This window comes from Camellia sinensis, chromosome 8, assembly GCF_055761805.1.
Source record: "Camellia sinensis isolate YWXY chromosome 8, ASM5576180v1, whole genome shotgun sequence".
Classification (NCBI taxonomy): Eukaryota; Viridiplantae; Streptophyta; class Magnoliopsida; order Ericales; family Theaceae; genus Camellia; species Camellia sinensis.
The window spans coordinates 158,248,023-158,271,119 of NC_138968.1; the positions used below are offsets into that span (position 1 = coordinate 158,248,023).

At 32.0% G+C, this 23,097-nt stretch overlaps 1 protein-coding gene across 3 annotated transcripts; it reads right to left on the reverse strand.

The window, feature by feature from the left end:
- Positions 1-4,747: 4,747 nt before the first annotated feature.
- Positions 4,748-22,817, reverse strand: LOC114263913 (protein DETOXIFICATION 40). Of its 3 annotated transcripts, XM_028204494.2 has the most exons (7): positions 22,352-22,817; positions 7,375-8,006; positions 6,897-6,953; positions 6,301-6,539; positions 5,684-5,802; positions 5,350-5,436; positions 4,748-5,121 (listed from the first exon to the last, which is right to left on the reverse strand). In XM_028204494.2, exons 1-7 carry the CDS (start codon positions 22,688-22,690, stop codon positions 5,077-5,079), a joined length of 1,518 nt encoding a protein of 505 aa, XP_028060295.2. In that variant the 5' UTR covers positions 22,691-22,817; the 3' UTR covers positions 4,748-5,076. The 3 variants fall into 3 exon arrangements, with proteins under 3 accessions (XP_028060295.2, XP_082740027.1, XP_028060296.2); XM_082883901.1 differs by lacking the exon at positions 5,684-5,802 and having other exon boundaries at positions 22,352-22,796; XM_028204495.2 differs by lacking the exon at positions 6,897-6,953 and having other exon boundaries at positions 22,352-22,795.
- Positions 22,818-23,097: the final 280 nt, after the last annotated feature.

The following is a 23,097-nucleotide window of genomic DNA, read 5'->3' on the forward strand; positions in this document are numbered from 1 at the left end:
ATATGACGATATTCCCGATCACGCAGATTTGCCTGCCCTAGACGATGACGTCATGCCTACGGATGAGGACGTTAAAATGGCGCAAGTGCGTCATCGGATAAGGGCAGAGTTATACCAAATTCGACGAAATGGTAGGCAGTCGGACAAGGTTGTTTAGTATGACTGCTTATAAATGTTTTTCGTAATATGTGTTTTGGGAAATGTAGTTGTAAGTTCTTGGTTTGTAAGGATTTATGCATACCCTACTAAACTGTTTACATATTTTAAGCTGACTTACGACATTCACAAACGTGCTATGCAATTGTCGTATTTTGCATTCATGTATGGTTAATTCAAATTTTATATTTTACGGATTGTCGTAAAGGATTTCTTCATACATATTACATGCATTAACTGTATTCAGATGTAATTAACAATTACAGCTTGGCTAACAATTTTACTATTGTCCAGGTAGGTGACTCAAATATAAAACAGGAATTCAAATGCACCTAATTTTTTCACCAACTTGGCTCAGTTCAGGGAGGCTTTTCTTTTCTTTTTGTTTTGTTTTTTCGTTTTGTTTGTTTTTGTTATCAATTGGGTAATACTCTCCAACTACAATTAGATAATACTCGTGTACTTTTTTTTTGTTTTTTTGGCCATTTATGTATAGTTCGTAGTAGTGTCCAACTGGATCACGTAAAGAACATGGACCAACATTTTTTTGAACCAATTAAAACAAACAAATCAGTATTGCACAAATAAAATAAATAAGCTAGATGTATTTGAAAATGTAAACAAAACAACTTGCAATATTGCCCAATTGAATATAATTTCAATTTTCTTATACAAGTTTCATTCATAATACCACAAATATTACACAAAAAGGTGAATTTTATTCATTACATACTTTTTTTTAAAAAATATTATGGACACCAAATAAATTACCATGTGTGTGGATCTTACACCTATGTGAAAGTTTTCACAAACAAATTGATAATTTATTTGAAATCCATGCCATAACTCAAGATTTTTTTGGGGACGAAAGAGTATGGGTGTGTTTGGTTTGGTTTTGAGAGATAAATTTTAATTTTTTTTTCGGGAAACCGTTTAGAAATTTTTTTGGTTTGTTTGGTTGTATATTTTGAAAATAGTTTTGAAGTGTGAGAATTTAAACAGATTTGATATTTTATTATAATTAAGTAGATGTGTGTGAGAGACAAAAGTGATTCAAAAAGAGAGAGGAGAAAGAAAAAGTGCCCCTCCTTGATGTGTAGAAGATGAAAAATGATTTTGAATTTTTTTTTTTCAAAATCACTAATCGAAATAAAATTTGTAAAAATTTTCTCTAAAATTTATTTTTCCAAATGAAACCAAACAAGGCCGGCATATTGTTGCATATGTTTTGGAGTGAAAATCCAGAAAGTAAAAAAAAAAAAAAAAAAAAAAAAAAAAAAAAAAAAAAAAAAAACACAAAAGCGATCCGGAATAGTGATTGTTGAATATTGCCATGTGTTGTAGTATACATGCCATTTGACATTAGTCAACAACTCCACAGTAGTTCTAAATTCCTTTAAAAAAAAAAAAACACAAAAAACAAAATTCCAAAATTCTGAACGCCCCTCCCACGTTACTCTGCACGTCTGCTCTGCAACATTGACTTTCACACATTTCGAGTTTCGTGAAGGGCAAAATTGTAAAGTTCCTGACTTTTCTTTTTTTTATATTATTTCTTTACATATTTTTTCGTAAAAAATTTAAAAATTTATTCCAAACATATTAATTTTTTTAGTTCATATTTTAATTAAATAATCAAAAAATTACTAAATTAGTCTGTTCCAAACAAGGCATAAGTAACATTCTGAGAACAAATAGTGATCAATTCTGAAAGGTGGATACCCAATTAATCTATCTTCAACCCCTATAGTACAAGTTATAGGTTCCTCTATTTGCCATAGGTGGTAGGAGTTTTCTTAAGTGTGCAAGTGCACACCATGTGCCACTTACACAAAAAGTGTAAGTATAAGGTGTAAGTATAAGTATAAGGTGTAAGTGTAAGGTGTAAGGTGTAAGTGGGTTGCACATGGTGTGCAACCTCAAAAAAGGTGTAAGTGTAAGGTTTAATTTTTTATAAAAGGTGTAAGTGTAAGGTGTAAGTGTAAGGTATAAGGTGTAAGGTGTAAGTTGCACACCATAACCAAACCCTAGGTGGTAATTCCATTTCTCTTTTTTCATAGATCTAAATAATAGTACGTTAACAAATAAAAAATTAAAAAAATTAAAAATTAAAGAAAAAGAAAGTACATGTTCAAGCAAATGTTTTATCACGCTGAAAAAAAACGGCAGTGATTCGTAGCCCGAATCTTGTGGTTCGAGAGTGGCTCGATTTTTGTTTTCAGTAGGAGGAAGAAGGAGGAGGGAGGGGAGGGGGCCATAAAAATGGCTGGAGGAGGAGTCGGGGCCGGAGTCGGGGCTGCGCAGGGCTGCGATGAGCTGCGGCGGGGCTGCGACGATCGGAGCTTCTGCGACGGGCGAAGGCGGCGGAGACGACGAGCTCCTTGCGACGAGGACGGCAGGCGGAGGCGGCGGAGGCTCCCTCTCTCCTTTTCCTCTCTGTTCTTCTTCTGGTTTCAATGAAGAAGAAGAAAAGGAAGAAAGAAAAAGAAAAAAAAAAATCGAATTGCAAAACGACGTCGTTTTGCAATTCGAGCCGATTTCGACTCACGATTTTCGAGCTACCAGTCTTTATTCGAAAAAAAAAAATGCATCCCAACCGTGTTGTCATATTCCTACAGGTGATTATTTTTCAAAATTGAAGTTGAGAAACTATATATGCTTCTCGGTAATCATGCACTGAACCAATGGTGAGAGAGCCAAAGTAATCACTTATGTTTGATTTGAATTACCAAAATTATTTTTTATTTTTTATTTTTATTTTTGTGTTTTTATGACTTTTGAGAGAGTTCTTATATTTTATTTTGTCTTTCTATCAAAAATAAAAATAAAAAAGCATTTCGTTGCTCCTAGACGATGGGAATGGTTGGCAAAAAGTTAAATTAACTAAAACCACCCTTCAACACATTAGTGATTTGGACATAAGGAGGCAGGGGCTTAGACATTATTTTTGATCAGTAAAAAAAGAGATACTTTATTGATGAACGAAGATAGAATTATAGGGAAAAGGGAGAATGAGTGCAAAAAATATTATAACGAAACAAATCAGTCCCAATTAGGTTGCCACTGATAAGACCGCCCAATCATATGCTAGCACACCATCCAAAATTAGTAAGTAACCAAGCACAAACACCAAACCCAACCACACCCAATAAAAGCTATACAAACCAAAATCAACAAATACAAAATCAAAATCAGTAGCAACAATGGTTGGTAAAATGCATCTCTGCAGCAACAGTCAACAAGACCAGCAAACAGCATCAAAAAGACCATCAACAAAAGCAGAAGCAGCAGTCTCAACTGGATCACTGCCCAAACAGCTTAAACAGCAAACAGATACTCCTCACAGGTACTCATTTTCACCTTGTTCTTAGAGGCAACTTCTCACCTACTGCATATTAAAGGCAACATCCGTAATAGAAAATGAGCAGTTTGGATCAAAAGATTTCCACCAAAGAGCTACCCTGACTTTAATGTGTTCACATAATTCGACTAGGTTAGGTTGTATACCAGAGAATAAGCAATCATTCCTACATTTCCAAATTGACCAGATCATAGCTGCTGGGATAACTCTCCAAACTTGACTTTCCTTTTTCTTAAATTTCCAACTCATCCACCATTGTAGTAGCCCTTCCAATGACCCTGGAACTACCCATGGCAACCCCCACCACTGCAGTATATTTGACCAGATTTTCCACACAGCAGGACAGAAAAGAAGGGTGTGATTCAAAGACTCCACTTCTTTTTCTTTTTTGGTTTTTTGCAGATTGGCATTTTTTTTTTTTAAATCAGCAATAACATTGATGCAATGCAAATCAAACTTACAATGATTACAATTAGATTACATTAATGAAAAAAAAAAAAAAAAAAAGTGGCCGAGGTGAAAATGCATCATGAGTTGGAAAACAAATCTCAACCACATTGGCATATGGAACGCCAAAACCAACCAAAAATAGAAAGCAAAAGAGGAAATCTGACGTGACAACCAAAAAAAAAACAAAGAAATAATATCTCCATACTTCCCTGAACAGAAAAAACAATACAAGCATAGCCAAAAGCCATGCCACCCAGGGGAATCTACATATAGCACTTTATCAAAGGCACTTCAGTAAAGTAAATAAGCAACAATTAGCAATTAATAAAAGACCAAGATCATCAACATTATAGAAATGGCACAAAATTTGTCGATTAATGAAAAAAAGACAAGATCATGATCAACATCAAAAATATGAGACTCAACATTGTTTGGTTTCCCCGAAATTTAATTTAACCCAAAAAGCGACTCTAATCTTGACTAAATCAACAGCTTATTGGGGAGGAACCAACCGTGTGACCAAAAAAACAGAGTGACCAACAGAACAAAATAACAACACAACTCACGTGCTCTAACCTAATTAGTTGGAACATACCTCTCTTTTTTCTTTTTTCTTTTTTTTTTCTTTTTTTATGCTTCTATCTTGGTTCCTATCGAGGTTAGTGATTTGGCACATGCCTTGATACTTTGATGCTTCTATCTTGAGGTTATGCGTTTTAGTGGTGTACGCGGTTTGGTTGAGTCAGGGATTCGTGAGAAAAAGTCTAAGAATAATAATAGTTGATAAATGTACCTCAACTCTTATACCAATTCATTGTCCAATGTCATAGTTACTACATACATTCAAACATACAAAATAGCTATTTCACATCTATTGGCAACAAGGACTTTTATCCAATCACTCTTTATTCTTTGAAGGACAAATCCACACACGTGTACACTCACTTGAAATGGTGAGGGTGGGGAACCAAAAGTGATTAAAAAAAAAATCTAGTTTATATTTTTATCACCTTTTCTTTTCATTTCCTTCCTCTTTACAAATTCTTACTCAAATTGATCATCCAAACAACCTTAAAAGCAAAAATTTGAAGAACCTTTGAAAATGAATTTTACTTGTCATTCCACTTTTCCAACCTCTTCCTAGCTTTTTCCACCTGCAATACATTCAAACTAATTTTTAACAAAAGTGGGTGTAATAATTTTTTTAATTTAAAATAATTATAATTTTGCTTTCCTATTTTATAGCCATCAGATTTATAATGAAAATATTCACAAACATGTAATGGAGATGATCAAAGTACATGTGTCGAATAATTGGCTTTATATATTATGTGCATGGTGTAAGAAATTTGTAAAAAGGTCAAGAGAAATATGAAGAGTACCTCTTTCTTCCAATCTGTTCGACAAGTCACCCATACCAAAATCATGGTTTGCATCAGTGTGCCCCCTATCATCCCTGACCATATTCCCTACAAACACCACACGTAGTTATTTGAAAATGTACTGTCACTCTTTATGTAAACAATAAGTCTAGGGACATAGAAGTGTAATAAAAAAAAATTGCTTTCTGCTCATGAACCTTTCCATCAAATATGTAAGATTATATTTATTTTTTGTGTTTAGTTCTGTGTCCCGAGACTTATTGTACTGACAAAAAATCGAGCATATATGCAACTACAAGAATAGAAGAAAACAGATGAGTTATGAGTAGCCAACCTTAGCACCCAATTTGAAGTGAAAACCGAGTAGCAAACCCAGCGGGATCCCAACTACATAATAACAGCTGACATTCACGTATGCAACGAAAGCTTGCCATCCACACCCCACAGCAACTCCTACATTCCTCTCATGTCACATTCAAGTTATAAGATGAAATAAAAGTGAAGCCGTTTATATGTGAATCTGAATGATTATGGTCATGTTTGATTCACAAATAGAAAGCAAGAGAAGACTCTTTTATCTAGAAATAAATTATGAAGTGTTGGATTCAGATTTTATGACCCTTTATAACTTATTCTGAGAGCTCTTTTATCCTGCTTATGTAGAATTATTTTGTCCCGAAACAGGTGGGATAACTTATCCCGATATAAGACTTTTGTTACAAAATGACTAAAATACTCTCTTCGGGATAAAATATTACAGAGGATGGGGGAGGAAACAGAGAAAAAGCTGAGAAATAGGGAAAAAAAGATGCCAATGAACCAATTTGCAAAACAAACACCATAAACCAAAACATAACCCTTTCATGATGCTTTTATAAAGACATAAAATTCTCTCAAATTCAACTGCAGAAATGGAAAATGCTTTGATTTAAGTTTTGAAGCAAAGCTTACCGGACAAGACGGGTTGGATTCCATTGAGGATGAGGGAGAAGGCAAGAAGTGGACAAAGTTCTGATACAGCTCTGGCCACGGTTTCACCATCCGTGAAGGCATAGCTAATGACATTGCGCAATGCAAGGACAACAATTGCTGCTATCAAACAGAGTATGAAAGAGACTAAGTTCACCACTACTACTGAAAATGCTGCTGACTTGTCATGTCCGGCTCCAAGCTCATTGCTCACCCTCACACTGCTTAGCATATATATATATATCATCAACATAAATATTTGTGTTACATGTAACTTCTAATAGCATTGTCATTCAATGTCTTTTCTCTCATTTAAATTAAAAAGTGGATTTAAATACAGCCTTGAATCCTTCCCATGACATTACTTACAGTTAATCATGGTATCTTGGTTGTGATTCTTTTGTGAAATTGAGTTATGAAAAATAAAAAATAATTGTGAAAGAAAAAACTCCCAAATATTTTGTGGATTTGATGGTCTTGTATGTATCAAAGACTAAGAAGAAAAGTTAGAGAATTAATATCAATAATTATCATATTTTAACAAGAAGATTAATGAATAAATTGAATATATGGCTAACCTTGCCGCTGCATTGAACCCAGTTGGGATCACCATTACACTTCCCGCAATTAGCAGGCTGCAGGTAAAACCAAGTAAACAATTGTGGAAAAGCACATCACTTTCAAGCAATTATTAATTTTTTTTTTCCTAAGCAATGATATGCATAATTTTTTTTTAAAAAAAAATTACTAAAAATTCTACACAATATTCACATGATTAAGTCCCACATGGTGTGGGTCTCACACTCGTGTGAGTATTGTGTGACATTTTTAACAATTTTTTTGGAGTTTCTAGTATTGCTCAAATTTTTATGTGTAGAATGATTGACTTTTTGTAGTACTTTCATTACCAAAAATACCCAACATTATCCTCATAAACTAAGTTAGCATGTTTTACGATTAAAATTTTTCGTAAACAATTTCTCGTGTTTTTTTTATATAAATTTTATATTTACAAATAACTTTCCATATATAGAACAGGATGGCAATTTTTCTTACCAAATAGAAAGTGAATCCAGAGCCAACTTAGGATCATGAAGCAACCCAGCCACAAGAAGAATAATCTGATAATACCATGACTCCAAACATATCATCACCGCCGACGCAGCTGACAATTTAAAGAACTCCATAAGCCCAGAAAAGGCCTGAAAACTAAACCCAGACCAAGTGTGCTTACACCTGGGACTTCTCACTATATAAATAAACTGACCCACAACAATAATCCACCAAGACAAGCTCAACACCAACCCAGCACCCAACAAACCAAGCCCAACCTTGTACAAAAAAACCCACGTTAACACGAGGTGTACCACAAATGTGGCACCTGAAATGAGTGCACTCGGTAACACTATGCTCTGAGCTTGAAGAAACTTTTGTATGGGGAAATTTATCGCAAATGCGTAGATTTGGGGGATGAGGCCATGGACAAACAAGGCCGCAGCTGAAGCGATTTCGTTGGATTGGCCGAGGAGTTTGAGTATGGGCTTGGTGAAAATGGAGATGAGAGTGATGAAGATGCCAGTTATAGAGAGAATGATGGTTGATCTTTGGAAATATATGCCCAGCATTTCGTATTTCTGGGCTCCGTATGCTTGTCCGCATAGTGTTTCCACTGCACTTCCCATCCCCATCTGTTCATTGCTAACATGGATTAATTGCAAATTTTACGAATTGTTTTATTCACTGACGTCACATGTAGTAAAAATTTTGGGTAAATTACAAATACACCTCCTCCTGAGGTAAAATAGGAATTGCTATCTGTGATTTTAAAAATTACATTCCACCCCTTTGAGGTTTCTAATTTCATAGCAAATCTCTTTTTTTATTAATAAATCATCAAATCAATTAATAGTTTTTAATGATATTAGAAATATATTTCCATTAATAATTTAGATAATTTTATTATTGTATAGAAGAGCAATTATGAATTTCATTTTTTTAGTTAATTCTGTTAAATAAAAAATATTAACAAGGAGGTATTTGTAATTTTTCAAACCACAGGAAAAAATTTGTACTTTAAAAAAATCTCAGGGATGTATTTGTAATTTATCTTAAAATTTTAGTATCGAAAGAATAATCAATTGCAATAATATGATAGATGTCAATATGATACTAGTAATTGAATTTAATAAAATTTGAGACAAATTATATTTGTGATATTTGTAGTTTGTTTCTTGTGTTAGTTTGGCTTATATAATTTCAATGGTATCAATTTTATCTTTTAACATTTCATATTGTGTCACTTTACTTCTATTCATAACATCTATTAAAAATTGAATTAAAAAAAGGAATGCATCCCTTATTTAACTTATTATTAAAAGATGAAATTGGTTTTCAACGGAGCAGTGAGAAAAAAAATTACATTTTTATGATGATACAACTCTCCTATGTATTGTGCAAATTCATTTATGTGCTTTGTACAATTGTTTCTACATGTCAAAATTATATCGAAAAAAAAATTTCATTTATAATATAATTTTTTTTCCACTACTCCATATATTTGCAATTTTCCCTACTTAAAACCGTCACAAATAAAATACCCTCCTCATCCAAGCCTGCAATAAAATGGCATGTTTGATTAGAAGGATTAAAGCATAGGATTAGGATTATTAATCCGTGGGCCCAATCATGCTATGTTTGTTTTGACATTTTGGTTTAGGACTATTAATCCAATGGATAATTAATCCAACAAATTTGTAGGATTATTAGTAAAGGGGTAGGGGTGGGATAGTTAATACCACACTAATTTGATAGGATTATTAATACCTCACTATTAGTATTGTGAATCAAACATGACCTAAAAGCATTGCAAAATAAAACCGTGATTGTCCCGTAGGCCCAATAATAAGAGACTAATAGTCTCCTTATCTAAGGCCCATAAAAAATATTCCTTCTCCAAAAATCTGTTTAAAATTAATTAATTTTTATTATAAGTCCCAATAATAGAGGTTGAATAAAAGTTATTATTCAGATATCTCCAATAATAAAGGTAGTACAACCATTTAACTACAAGAATAAATATGCAAGAAGATTTTTACAAAAATAAATAAATATAAAAATCAATGAGAAAATTTTCAGTAGAGTGCGCATGAGAACAAAAAGTGGAGTGAAATAGAATGTCTATTTCTATTTAACTGTTGGGTTGCAGGTAAATATTGAATGACATTTTTATTTTTATTTTTAAAAATAAATTTGTTATTTAATTTTTAAAACAAATATGATAAAATAATGTGATTAAAATTATTGGACAAATGACTTAAATGGCTGAAATAATATTCATCTAAGCAATCAAGGACATTTTTTTTTTTCAAATTGATAGCAATTAAGGACTTGAACCAGAATGTGCCCATGTGTGCCCTTGACAAAAACATGTTAGGTAATAAAACTGGTCACATTAAACATGTTACCTTCTTCTCTAAGTTTCAATTATTTTCTCTTCTTCTTCTCCCTTACTCCAAATCTCCAAACTACTCTACCAAAATTTACTATTATCAATATCATCGTTTCTTATCCTTGCGAATAAAAAAAAATTCGAACAAAATCAAATAATAGATGAGAATAATAATGAAAACTGTTTTTTGAAACAATCCATCAAAAATGAGGTAAGTATTCACATTTGCATTTTTTTCTTAAAAATGAATATTCAGCTTATTTAACGTCATTATTGTTTGGATTTTCAAATCCGAACAAATTCACTTTGTTCGGATTTGAAAGTCCAAACCAAACAATATTGTTTGGCATTGTAAGTCTGAACATGGTGATTTTGTTTTTATTTAGAGGTACCTTGAAGGGTAATTTGAGAAAAATTATAGATTATACTAAGAGTAATATAAAACTCTAAATAATAGAACAAAGTATACCAAAAATTTGGGAGTATTTAATAATCTTCCGAAAAATACCACTTCACACATACCTAAAAGACAGAAAAAAAAAAAAAAAAAAAACAAAACAAAACAAACAAACCACATAAAAATGGGCCAGTTCATCGATCTATTGGATTACCCATGGGGCATTTCATTAATCCAAATTATTTATTTTTGAAATATTTGTCGAGCAAATTAGTTATATAATTAGATTTAAATTTGTTTTACAATAAAATAATTGTCAATCTATTATTAAAATTATATTTACTGTATGCTTGTAAAATTCAAATGCAATCCAATTATATAGATACAAATGTTTGATCAATATTATTTTTAATATGAATGATATATTCAAAAAAATATTAAGATGAACCATTCAAATTACTAAAATGGGCCGAAGTAGGCTAATGCCCCTTTAACTGGTCCCTTGAATCGAATTGCTAGACTGGAGTAAAGGTATTGGTCCCAAAATAAAAACGAAGAAAGAAATAGGTCTTAGAATGTATTATTCCAGCTTGCTCAATGAGGTGCATTATGTACTCTACTTTGATAAGTTATTTCGTTAATTTTTTAAGCTTGAGCGTGTAAATCATTAATAATTTTTAAAAAAAACTTGATTCAATAATTATAGATCACTTGATTTTATTAAAAAATTAAATTGGCTACTTTTGAAATAATTACTTGCCATCTCTTTTTTTTTTTTTTTTTTTTTTTTTTTTTTATTTAAAAAAACCAGCATAATAAATTATGAAAAATGCTTGAGAGCTCTAGGAAATGAGCTCTAAACCATGCACTAATGACATGGAGGTGTGTGGGGTCCAGTTTGATGTGATGCTTTAGCTTGAATTTTTTTTTTTTTTTGGGACTGCCAGCTCAGTAGAGCTCTTTTTAGAGCTCTATAGCATTGTTGATAAATTATAGAGGGATGATTCACAAATTAATATATATTTTGTTGGAAAATAATGATTTTTCGACAATTTTAATTTGAAATTAAAGTAGGACTCAACCGCCAGTTGAGGTGGGTTTGAGTGATTTTGTATTTTCTCAAGTGAGAAGATTATAATATAAAAATGATGGGCTGAAACCATTGAGTTGTGAATGAGAATTGTCTCATAAAGTGGGCGTCAATAGAAGTTGGACTTGGGTCTAGGCTTGGACTTGGACTTAATTTTAGTCTTGGTCTGGACTGGCCTAGGCTTATGTATGTGCATGTGTTGGACTTAGTCTTGGGATGGACTAGATTGTGCTATGCTGGACTAGGCTTGTCTTGTTCATATGTTTTAGACTGGGTTTGGATCGGGTTGTGACCCAACATCCGTATTCATTTTGCGACCCATATAGTTTGATTATTTAAATAGCATTACATATATATATATATATATATACATATACTTATTTATTTATTCAACCTTTGTAACTCTCATCTTTTGCTGATAGAGTTGATGATCATATTATGCACATGAGAGTTTTACACCTTGGTAACTTTAGCCCTAATGGCTAGACTTGATGGCCATTGATGCTAGGTTTTATGGTAGCGTTTATAGCTAAAACCTATTCTCTACAAGAATAAAAAAAGGGCCTTTCCCCTCCAACTTAGAAGAAGAGTTTTTGAGAGATTTTTGATGGAAAATGGAGATGGTGTTTTGAGATAAAAAAAGTTGGAGATGATTTTTTACACCAAAGAAAAATTCTCCTATACTCTTTTGTTAGCCTCTTCTTTGGTTTTTGTTAGAGAGAGTGCATCCATTGTCAAGTTCACCGAAGCTATTAAATTAGTTGGTTTCGACCGTCGTATCTTGGGAGAAAGACACCGGTGTACCTCCAGCATCCATTGGGAGGCGGTGAATCTGTTTTAAGAAAACTATCTAGTGCAGGCTTTGGTTTGCTTCTTTTCTTATCATTTGTTCTTAAATTTTTCAATATTTAGTTTATAAAGATCAGTTCTAATATTTAGTTATCCATGTTAATAATTTGTTTAATTAGTAATGTAATCTAATTCATTTCTGTAATGTTAGTTGTGTAGTTTATTCTGTATTTGATTCTTTAAATAATAAAAAAAAATTATTTTGTCATTTCTATTTAATTTATTTTATATATTTTTCTTGTATTATTATGGAAAAATACCAACAATCTTAAAACAAATTTTTATAAATAGGTTTCGATAAAACAATTAGTTTTTATTATAATTTTATTCTAGTGACTCTTGGAATTAAAATTAATTTAATTGCCAAGAGTTATTGGAATTTGAGTTGTTTGTTTCAAGTAATTTATTCATACAATTTATTTTATGTTAATTAGTTGTTATTGCATGAGTTTTTTGATTGTTAGTGCTTAAGTTGCTAAAGGAGTTTATAAAAATAAAATAAGAATTTTATTTCTTAAGATTCTTAATAATTTATTTAATTTGTTTGTTATTTGTTTTTTATTGTAGTTAGTTTTCTCTACAGGTTTACCTAAACGCGAAAACAGGATATATAATACGAACAAATATAATAAATTGGACTACTACTTTTTGATTTGAACAGGATTACCTTTGCGTGGAATAAGGAATAATATTGGACTTTCAGAATTTTAGTGAATTTAATTTTTCACTTTATAGTTCAATTTTGTTTCGGTCTTATTTCGTTTGTTGTTTTGAAAGTTTGGTAACAATTTAGATTTAATTTGATTAATTAAATTCTGAAAAAAACAAAGTGCTGAATTTTGAGAATGTTAAGAGATTCGGCTAGTCGAGAGGTTTCCGACGATATAATCTCTAAACAGGTTTGTTTTAGGAGAAAATTTAGTAAAACAGTTTTGATTTTTTTTCTATATAATGACCTTATTTATGAGTTTGCTTATGATTATGTTGTATTATAAGGTGGATGGATCCTAAGAAAGAATTAGTACATGGTGGAATAATTTTTCATTATAATTCTATCAATTAATTGTTGTTTCGGTTGTGAGTTTTTCCATGTCTTGATGTGCATAATCAAGTGAATTACTCCAAACATTATTGTGTATTGTTGGAGTTTAACTCTATTGTTTATAAGATTATTTCCTCATAGTTAGATGGTTGGAATGCCAATGTTATGACCATAATAGTCTTATATATGTAGTTATTTCATAGCCATGAAACTCATGACATTTTTGTAACTGCAATGCATCTATAGCCTTTGAATTATACATTGTGAGTTATAACTGAAATTATTTGTGTAATATTCACTTTATTGGTTCATTAACTCATCTTGTATCCAAGTATGTATATAAACAGTGAGCATAGAGATTTAGCGACAATGAAGATAGAGTTTTGTAATGTGTTTTATACAAAGAAAAACATTACAAGTGGAGAAGTGTAAACAAATGATTTCGGATGCACCCATGAACTCCGTTTTGCAAATTAGGATAATTTGTAATTGTAATAGTTGCATTTCCATTTCTATTTGTAGTGGTTTTTAATTTCTAATTTGTAATAGTTTCACCATAGTGAAATGAAATGGGGAAGAAAAAAAATTATACACCTTCGGATTTAGAGAAAGTCTGTGAGATTAATTTTATTATTTCCAAAGTGTTTTAGTTTTCTGTGATAGAAATCAAAGTTTAGCCTTGGCTATAGAGTATTTTTGATTTGTTAAGAAATGGAAACTAAGATGGATTTGGTATCAAACCTTTTTATTAGAGAAAGTCTTTGGGTTTAATCTTTCTATTCCCAAAGTCGTAGGAAACCAAGTTTTAAGAAAGTTTTTGGTTATAATTTGATTATTTCCAAAGTGTTTTGTTTTTTTTTTTTGGTGGGGGGGGGGGGGGGGGGGGACCAGATTTTAGCATTAGCTAAAATATTTCTGATTTTATTCAGAAATAATGGGCTCAGTTCCGAGAGTACCGGTTAACTTTTATGAGTGGTGTAATTCTGATAGCAATTTTTAATTGCTTATTTGTTTTGTAAACTTAGTTTATTTTAACCTAGTTTATCCACTGAAAAACTTAATTCTAAATTTGTTTCACATGGACTAGGAGTCAACATGCTCTTGAAAGTTTTGTCTAAAGTTAACTGGGTCTTAAGTGGGACTAGTGTGACCTCTCCAGTCTTCTTGAAAATTTTCCTGACCATGTTCGATTCTAGAGTAAGTGGTGAGATCAGTTTTGAATTAAATTTCGGACTTTGGGATTTTTTAGTGTTAAATTTAGTTTCTGCAAAAACATAATAGTGAAATTATGTTGTGATTTTTCAGAAATGGCTTCAAGAGGTGACAACAAGAAATGTTGTTCCACCTGACAACCTTAAACCTTGCGAGGTTCTTAAAGGAAGATCTAGAGAGATCAAATATGATTAAAGGAAATCATAAGATTGCATGATGATATCTCTGAATTTATCAGAGACAATTAGTATGTTATCCTTGTGTCAATTATAGCACGTATGATTGCTATGTGGCTTTGCTTAAGAGCAAAGATGAGATAACCCATTAGGGTGTGTGAACGTATTTTTTGAATTTTTATAATTCTGAATATATTCTTGAATTGGTAGCTCTTAGTGAGTGCAAGATCACTGATCACAGAGATAGAAAACTGATGTTCCGCTGGCTACACAGTGATGAGATTGTGGTTCCTAGTAATAAATAGATTACTGATCATATGTTAAGACATGATGGTTCCTAGTAGTAAAAGAGTCTATTGATCATATGTCAAAGACATGATGATTCCTAGTAATTAAATGGTCTATTGATCCTACGTCAAGATGTTGTGATTCTTAGTAGTAGAGTGACCACTGATTACATGTCAAAACATTGTGATTCCTAATAGTAAAAAGTCTACTGACCACATGCTAAAAAATTAGTGATTCCTAATGATAAGACTACTGGCCGTATTATAAAGTTTCGAATAATAGACTATTGAACACTAGATCTGTGTTTCCTAATAGTAAGGCCATTGGCTTCAGAGTGACAGGTTGGACCAAATTTGTTTGGTGCCTTGAATTCGGAAAAGACCTAATTCGGTTGATGACGGTCTGGGAATGTGTTTTCTGTGATATGATTATGAGTGTCTCATAATCATTGTGACACAAGAAATTATTTAAAGACCCTGCATGATTTTTTGGAAAGGCTGAAGCCTTCTTATAAATTCTACAAATGTGGGGATGTCATGCAAAAGGTTGCAATACCTAAACCCAAGCAGGTAGGATAGCCTTAAAAATCTGTTGACTTTGTATTCAACAGTTATGCACAATACAGTAGTGCATATTGGTTTCCTTGTGGACAAATCTGATATTTAAATTTACACAAGAATACTATCATGGAATTAAGGAAACGATTTTCATGAGAAGAAAGATAAGCCTAGAAGATGTTAAAAGACTAGGACTATAAAGTTCCTCTGTTCAATCTTCTTAAACCTATATGGTGGCTAGAGAGGCTAAAGCTTCTTTGAAGTTGTAATTTCTCTAGAAAAAAGTCATTAATTTAACTTTATCTTGCATAGGTAGCAAGCCGTAGAATGCAAGTGAATAAAAGCCGATGAGATAGTCTTGTTATCAAAGGATACCTAGATTACTTTGATACATGATCATCAGTTGTGGTGAGTGTGATTGCAATTGTGTGAAGTCTAGAGATACTTCAAGATGGATAGTCAGATAACTTTCCTATATGAAGATTTAGTTGAATAAATCTTTATGGAACAACTTGAAAGGTTTGTCGGTTCTAAGATGAGGAAAGTTTGTAAGCTTGGGAAATCTTTATATGATTTGAAACAAGGACAATAACACTGGCATGAGAAATTTGACAACACAATGTTGTCAAGAGTTTTCAATTAACAGGGATTAACAAATATGTATATGTCAAAGACACTAACAAATAGATATGTCAGTTTGTGTTTGTACAATTGGTAATTATGAGAAGATGTTCAGAATTACCAAGAAGTTGTTAAATTCTAAGTTTGACATGGGCCTTACAAATGTGATTACCAGAACATCTGGTAGAATTGTACTTTCTCAATCTCATTATGTTGATAAGATACTTGAGAAATTTAGTAAATCAAATACAAGTGTGTCGAGTACACTAGTAGGCTTAAGTCTACATTTGGCCAAGAATAATGGTGAGAGTGTATTTCAACTAGAATATTCCCGAGTCATTGGAAATTTAAAGTATCTGATGAGGTGTACAAGGCCGTGTATAGCCTACTTAGTAAATAGGCTAAATAGATACACAAGTAATCCCAATGCCTATCTTTGGAGGGCGTTTGTACAGGTACTAAGGTACCTACAATGAAGTCGGGATTATGGGTTGTATTATCCCAGATATTCAGTTGTACAAGAAGGGTACAGTGACGTCACCTGGATATCTGATATAAAGACTACAAATCCATTAGTGGATTTGTTTTCACTATTGGAGGTGCAGTTGTGTCTTGAAAATCTTCCAAGCAGTTGTGTATCACGAGATCAATGATAGAATCGGAGTTCAGTGATTTAGATAAAGCTACCGAAATAGTTGAATGGCTTCGCCATTTTTATGAGGATATTCCATGATGATCAAAACTAGTGCTAGCAATTTTGTATATTTTGCGATAACCAATCAAGTATTGGTAGGGCACAAAATAATATCTATAATGGAAGGTTTAGACATTTTCGTCGATGACCTAATTCCATACGATAACTACTCTCTTGTGTTGTTACTATAGACTATGTAAAGTCTAAGGACAATATTGCGGATCCGCTAACCAAAGGGTTAAATTGAGAGTTAGTAAAAAGTCGTCAAGGGGAATGGGGTTAATGCCTTTAGCGAATGTTACCAGAACGGAAAACCCAACCTAGTTGACTGGAGATTCCAAGATCTAGGTTCAAAGGGACAACCTAATTATGTGTAACGGGTGAGTCACTGAAGAGGTAAATCCTCTTGCATATTCTTTATACAATGATACCTTATGGGGTGGAAGGTTAAACTGATGTTTTTAATGACCTAAGAGCTATGAATAGTCGACCATGGTATAACGAGATACCTTGTATAGGTCACCAATGTGAGTGCGAAGTGAGGCCGCTTCTTTAAGAATTGACGAGGCCAAATTCTTTGAAAACACTCACTAAACCAGGCTAGTGTTGTAAGGCCAACCCGGACACACCAGTGAGAACAAGAACAATAGTTAGAGTGACTCCTGTATGAGGTCTATTGTCTCGGTTTACACAAACGGCAGAACAATTCAAGACATACGTTCATTGGTCAGCCAGTAAATCTGATAGGCTTCACTACGAAAGGTTCAAAGCCAACAGCTACCTTTTCTGATGCAGAGTTATTTTGTGTGCTCTCTCTCCCAGTCTTTGTTGTTAAGTGTTGTCCGTTTTTCTTTATTTGGCCAATATTATTCATTTGGAGGATTGTTGGAAAATAATGGTTTTTTAGCAACTTTAATTTGAAATTAAAGTAGGACCCAACTGCTAGTTGAGGTGGGTCTGAGTAGTTTTGTATTCTTTCAAGTGAGAAGATTACAATATAAAAATGATAGACCGAAACCATTGAGTTGTGAATGAAAATTATCTCATAAAGTGGGCATCAATAAAAGTTGGGCTTGGGCTTGGGCTTGGGCTTGGGCCTAGGCTTAGACTTGGACTTAGTTTTAGTCTTGGTCTGGACTGGCCTAGGCTTGTGTATACGCATGTGTTGGACTTAATCTTGGGCATGGGCTAGATTGAGCTATGTTGAACTAGGCTTGTCTTACGCATATGTTTTAGACTGGGTTTGGATCAGGTTATGACCCAACACCCGTATCCATTTTGCCACCCATATAGTTGGATTATTTAAATAACAATACATATGTGTATATATATATATTTATTTATTTATTCAACATTTGTAACTCTTATCTTTTGATGATAGAGTTGATGATCATATTATGCACATGGGAGTTTTGCACCTTTGTAACTTTAGCTCTAATGGCTAGACTTGATGGCCATTGATGCTAAGTTTTATGGTAGCCTTCATGGCTAAAACCCCTTCTCTATAAGAATAAAAAGGACCTTTCCCTTCCAACTTAGAAGAAGAGTATTTGAGAGATTTTTTTTATGAAAAATGGAGATGGTGTTTTGAGATAAAAAAGTTGGAGATGATTTTTTACACCAAAGAAAAATTCTCCTATCTTCTTTTGTTAGCCCCTTCTTTGGTTCTTGTTAGAGAGAGTGCATCCATTATCAAGTTCACCAAAACTATTCAGAAGGTGCTTCTGCATTAGCTGATTTCGACCGTCATATCCTGGCAGACAGATGTTGGTATACCTCTAGCATCCATTGGGAGACGGTAAATCTGTTTTAAGGAAATTGTCTAATGCAGGTTTCAGTTTGTTTCTTTTCTTATCATTTGTTCTTAAATTTTTCAATATTTAGTTTACAAAGATGAGTTCTAATCTTTAGTTATCCATGCTAATAATTTGTTTAATTAGTAATGTAATCTAATTCATTTATGTAATTTTAGTTGTGTAGTTTATTCTATATTTGATTCTTTAGATAATAAAAAAAAAAAATTATTTTGTCGTTTCTATTTAATTTATTTAATATATTTTTCTTGTATTATTATGAAAAAATACTAACAAATCTACCTATAGAAACCCAAAATAATTAAACACAACAAATAATCGAGATGAAATCCAAGACCTGGGTCAAACTCAACTATTGAATCCACATTGGTAGACTGATTAATCAAATTTGATCAAACAAAAACCCACAAGAAACACAAGAAAGTTGGGATGTAGGGATCACATCTTTATAAATGGTATTATCTACACGGCCTATTTTGAAAAGTAAGTTAAAAATCATTTTTTAAAAATATATTTTTTTAGCTTTTATTGAAAAAACATACAAAAAATAAAATAAAAAAATAGAGAGGTCATGTGATTCAAAAAAATGACTTTTAACTAATTTTTCAAAATAAACCTATATATATCTATTCTTTTTTTTGACAAAATAATGAAAGTAAGAGCACAATCAAGACGTGACATATATTTTTGTCCTCATCATACAATTTCTAAAGGAGAAAATGATGTTGGATTGGTGGAGTGGCTTTAATCCGCTGTTGGATTAGTGGAGTAGTTTTAAATTTAACAAAATGCTCAAGTTTATGTGGGAAGCCTTGCCATATGTGGTTATGTGGTTTGTGTGGAAGGCAAGGAATGAAATCAAGTTTGTTGGATCAGTTTTTAACCGGTGTGAAATTTGTGAGTCTATTAACTTGCACATGGCTCTTTTGGTGAAGTACCATATTAAGGGGGTGGACTTTTCGGTCAATGATTTGCTTTTTAATTTGAAGTCTATCTGGGAGCGATGAGAAGTGGCTACTATTTATTGTCTTTGCTTTGGTTTATTGTGGTTAGTTTCTTTTTTTCTTCTCACTGTTTGGTTCCTTTGTTTTGGTCTCTGTTTGTTGTGAGTCTGTTGGTTGAGTTCTCTTCAATTAGCTTTTGGCAAGTGTAAGTATATGATTGGGTGGTTTTTCTTGTGCTAACTTAGTTGGGATGAGTAGGGCTCACTATAGTGGTGTTTGGAAACTTGGTTTTTGAGTTTTTTTTTTTTTGTTTTTTTTTACTACAAGACAAATGTTTTACAAAATAAAAAAAAAAAAATCAATCCAAACAAAATATCACATCAAACTCAATAATCATTTTATTTTTTTCTCATAAACATCACATCTAACCACAAAAATACTCAACTATCTTCTAAAACACCAAAAAAATTTCTCCAATAATATCTTACAACTAAAAAAAACTTACAAAAAAACTCACTTCCCAAACACTCACTATGATGTCATTAGCATTACTTTTGTCTATCTTTATTGATGTAAGATGTAAAAGATTTAAGTTTATTTTTGTTAATAATAATAACAATAAAAAAAAAAAAAGAGGAGATAACGTTTCACTAAAAGAATTCTAATTATGGCACTTACTAATTTACCCAGTCTCCTTATACAAATATGCATATAGTTTTGTATGGGGAAGGCCTTTGCTATTCTACTCATATTTGTTAACCATCACTTCCCCTGTATTTAATAGTATTAGTAATGTTATGGACAAATAATTTAAATGAAAAAATAAAAGACATTTACACAAGTTTTAATTTATGAACTTATATTTCATTAAGTTCTAACTAAGAGTTTTTAGACTTTCAAGTCCCATTAAATTTTTAATAATCAAAATTGCTCTTTAAACAATGATTGTTTATAATTTATGATTAATTATAAAGGAACATGATGATTTGACATTTATTTTGATTTTTAAAACTTTAAAACATCAACTTTCAAATTAAAACATAAAAATAAAAATTATGTGGAAAAAAAAACTAATTTTTTTTTTTAAAAAAGCTGAATTATTTTTTTGTGCAAAATTGAAAATTTGGTGTCTATAACGGAGCATGATGATGGAACATTGATGTGCAAAAAAAAAACTTTAAAAATGAAAAAAAAACTGATATTGTTCTCAGTTTTAAAACTGGAAAAAATTGATAATGTTCTCAATTTTATTGGATAATTGAATCAAACCAATAAGTAGAAGGGCACAACGTTTAATTTCACACTCTATTTTTTTCATCAGTTAGTGAAACAATTATTTGAAACATTACTATGCAAAATTGCTAATGTTCCTAGTTTTAAAAATTGAGAAAAATTGATAGTATTCTCAGTTTTACTAAATAGGACTTATTGGTTTAAAAAATCTTAGATAGGATCATAACATTTGTAAATAGGACTTTTAGGTAATTAACTCAAAAATAAATAAATAAAATTTAAAAAAATAATGTGTATTTTAAATTTATTCTAAGTGTGAATTCTACAATATAAGAGTTAAATTGGAATAAACACAAATTTTTCTTGAGTATTTTTATGTTTAAGTAGGTGTTTGGCATCCTTTAAAAACACCAAAAAGTAAAAAAGTCACAAAAAAGTTAAAAAATTAACACTATTCACATGTTTGGGCAGGAAATAAAAGTCTGAATAGACAAAGGGTAAAAAGACATATATGCCCTTGGTACACTCCCCTTCTAACTGTGCACTTTTTAGTAAAAAAAAAAAATTCAAAATAGTGCAACGCAGTGCACTAATGCGGCTGGCACACAGTGCAGCACATCACACTCACTGACATGCACAGACAGTGCTCAGAAGGGTATCAAAGTAATTTTGTTAGTTGATACAATATTTTAATACACATTTTTTCATAAAATGTCAAAAAGTTATTCCAAACATACATATTTTTTCTCTCTACTTTTTTAGCTAAAAAGTCAAAAAGTACACTTATATAGTTCATTCCAAACAATTACTTAGTTTTTTATTGCTAGAATTGTTATTTAATCTTTAATTTTGAAAAATACTTGAGACCCCCACAACCCCAATTGATTTGTGACCATACATTATATTTTTTCTTTCTTTTTTTTTTCTTTTTTTTCTCCTCTCTGTCTCTCCTTCCTCTCTCTCACAAATGTGTGGGGGTGTTGGGTGTCTGGATCATTTCTCTTTTTCTTATGCCAAAATTAATGCCCTGAGTTCCAAAAAATTGACCATTTTTTGTTCTTTCTTTAGTTGTTTTTTTGGTATTTTCTTCCTCTTCATTTGTTTGCTAAAGTTTTGAATTGAATGTTTTTGTACATTAAAAAAAGGACCAAAAAAATATGTGACAATTACTCAGTTAAAAACACAAAAGAGTGCAAGTGGGAAAGGGAATACAGCAAAGTTAGTTCTAAGATTGAACGATCACCGTGGACTTCTATTTTTATTTTGTTAATGACTTAGACTGTCGTTTAAAATTGGAATAATTTAATTCAAATTATAAAAAAAAGTTATGGACAAAATTGATAAAATTAAAAAATCTTAAATTTCATTCTTATTATTATTATTTTGTTTCTAATTTATGTAATTGTCTAAAATTATATCAATTTGACTTAACTGAAAACTTGAAGGATAAAATTAACAAAATAGAAATGTGAATAACCAAAATGACACTGAATGAATTTTTTTACAAACCATATGTGTAATTTATATTTTCTAGTCTTGTTGTAACTTTACTATGATAATTATCATAGTATATGCTAGTAAATATTGGTTGATATGTACAAGCAAAGCATACGTATGTTGTGTTTGCATACGAGTAATATAAAAGAGAGAGAGAGAGCGATTTGATACCAATAAACCTAAAGCGAACAGTTGGATGCCGTTGGTGCCGAGAGAAGCAGCAGCGAGTTCAAGGTTGCCAAGGTGGCCGGAGAAGATCTGGGTGGAGATTGACATGCCGAAGCTCACCAGATATACAAAAATCGCCGGAGCAGCGAGTTTAAACAGTAGCTTTAATTCGATCCAAGTAGCGCTTTGAAGGCGGTGAAACAGCGGCACCTCTTTGTGGGACAATATAGTTTCAAGTTTGCTACTCAACTCCATGTGTTTGTCCGATGATTGAGGTGATAAACGTGGTGCTGATTCAGATTGCAGCGAAGGTGGATCGAGTTCATTCTGTTTCGATCCCATCTTGGCTGTCCAACAACAGTCGGTAAGTATGGTGGTTGCAGTATAAAGTCAGTGACGGTAATGGTGGTAAGTATGGTGATTGTGATGGTTTTGGAGGAGAACATGAAATGAATAAATACTGAACTATAGAGAAGTGGATTTAATTAATTATTATTATTATTATTTTAATAATACTACATTGACTAAAGGCTGACTGTCCAATTCGGTCCAAATCTGGACTATCCAATAGGACTGTTCAAAAATTTATTCAAATCGGTAATTTGGACCGAATCAGATTAATTTATATGATTTGATTCGGTTCTATTAAGAATCGATTCGATTTCGATTTAAGAAATATGATAATCGTAAAAACGGCTCGGTTAATAAATTTTATAAAAAAATCATAATTCGAACCGAACCGAACTGAA

Bases quoted from the DNA above. Each gene is read 5' to 3' on its own strand.
- LOC114263913 (XM_028204494.2), bottom strand. From the start codon at position 22,690: ATGGGATCGAAACAGAATGAACTCGATCCACCTTCGCTGCAATCTGAA. The intron at 6,954-7,374 runs GTAAGAAAAATT...TTTTACCTGCAG, and splicing joins CTGGATTCACTTTCTATTTG to CCTGCTAATTGCGGGAAGTG. The intron at 5,122-5,349 runs GTACTCTTCATA...AATGTATTGCAG, and splicing joins GAACAGATTGGAAGAAAGAG to GTGGAAAAAGCTAGGAAGAG.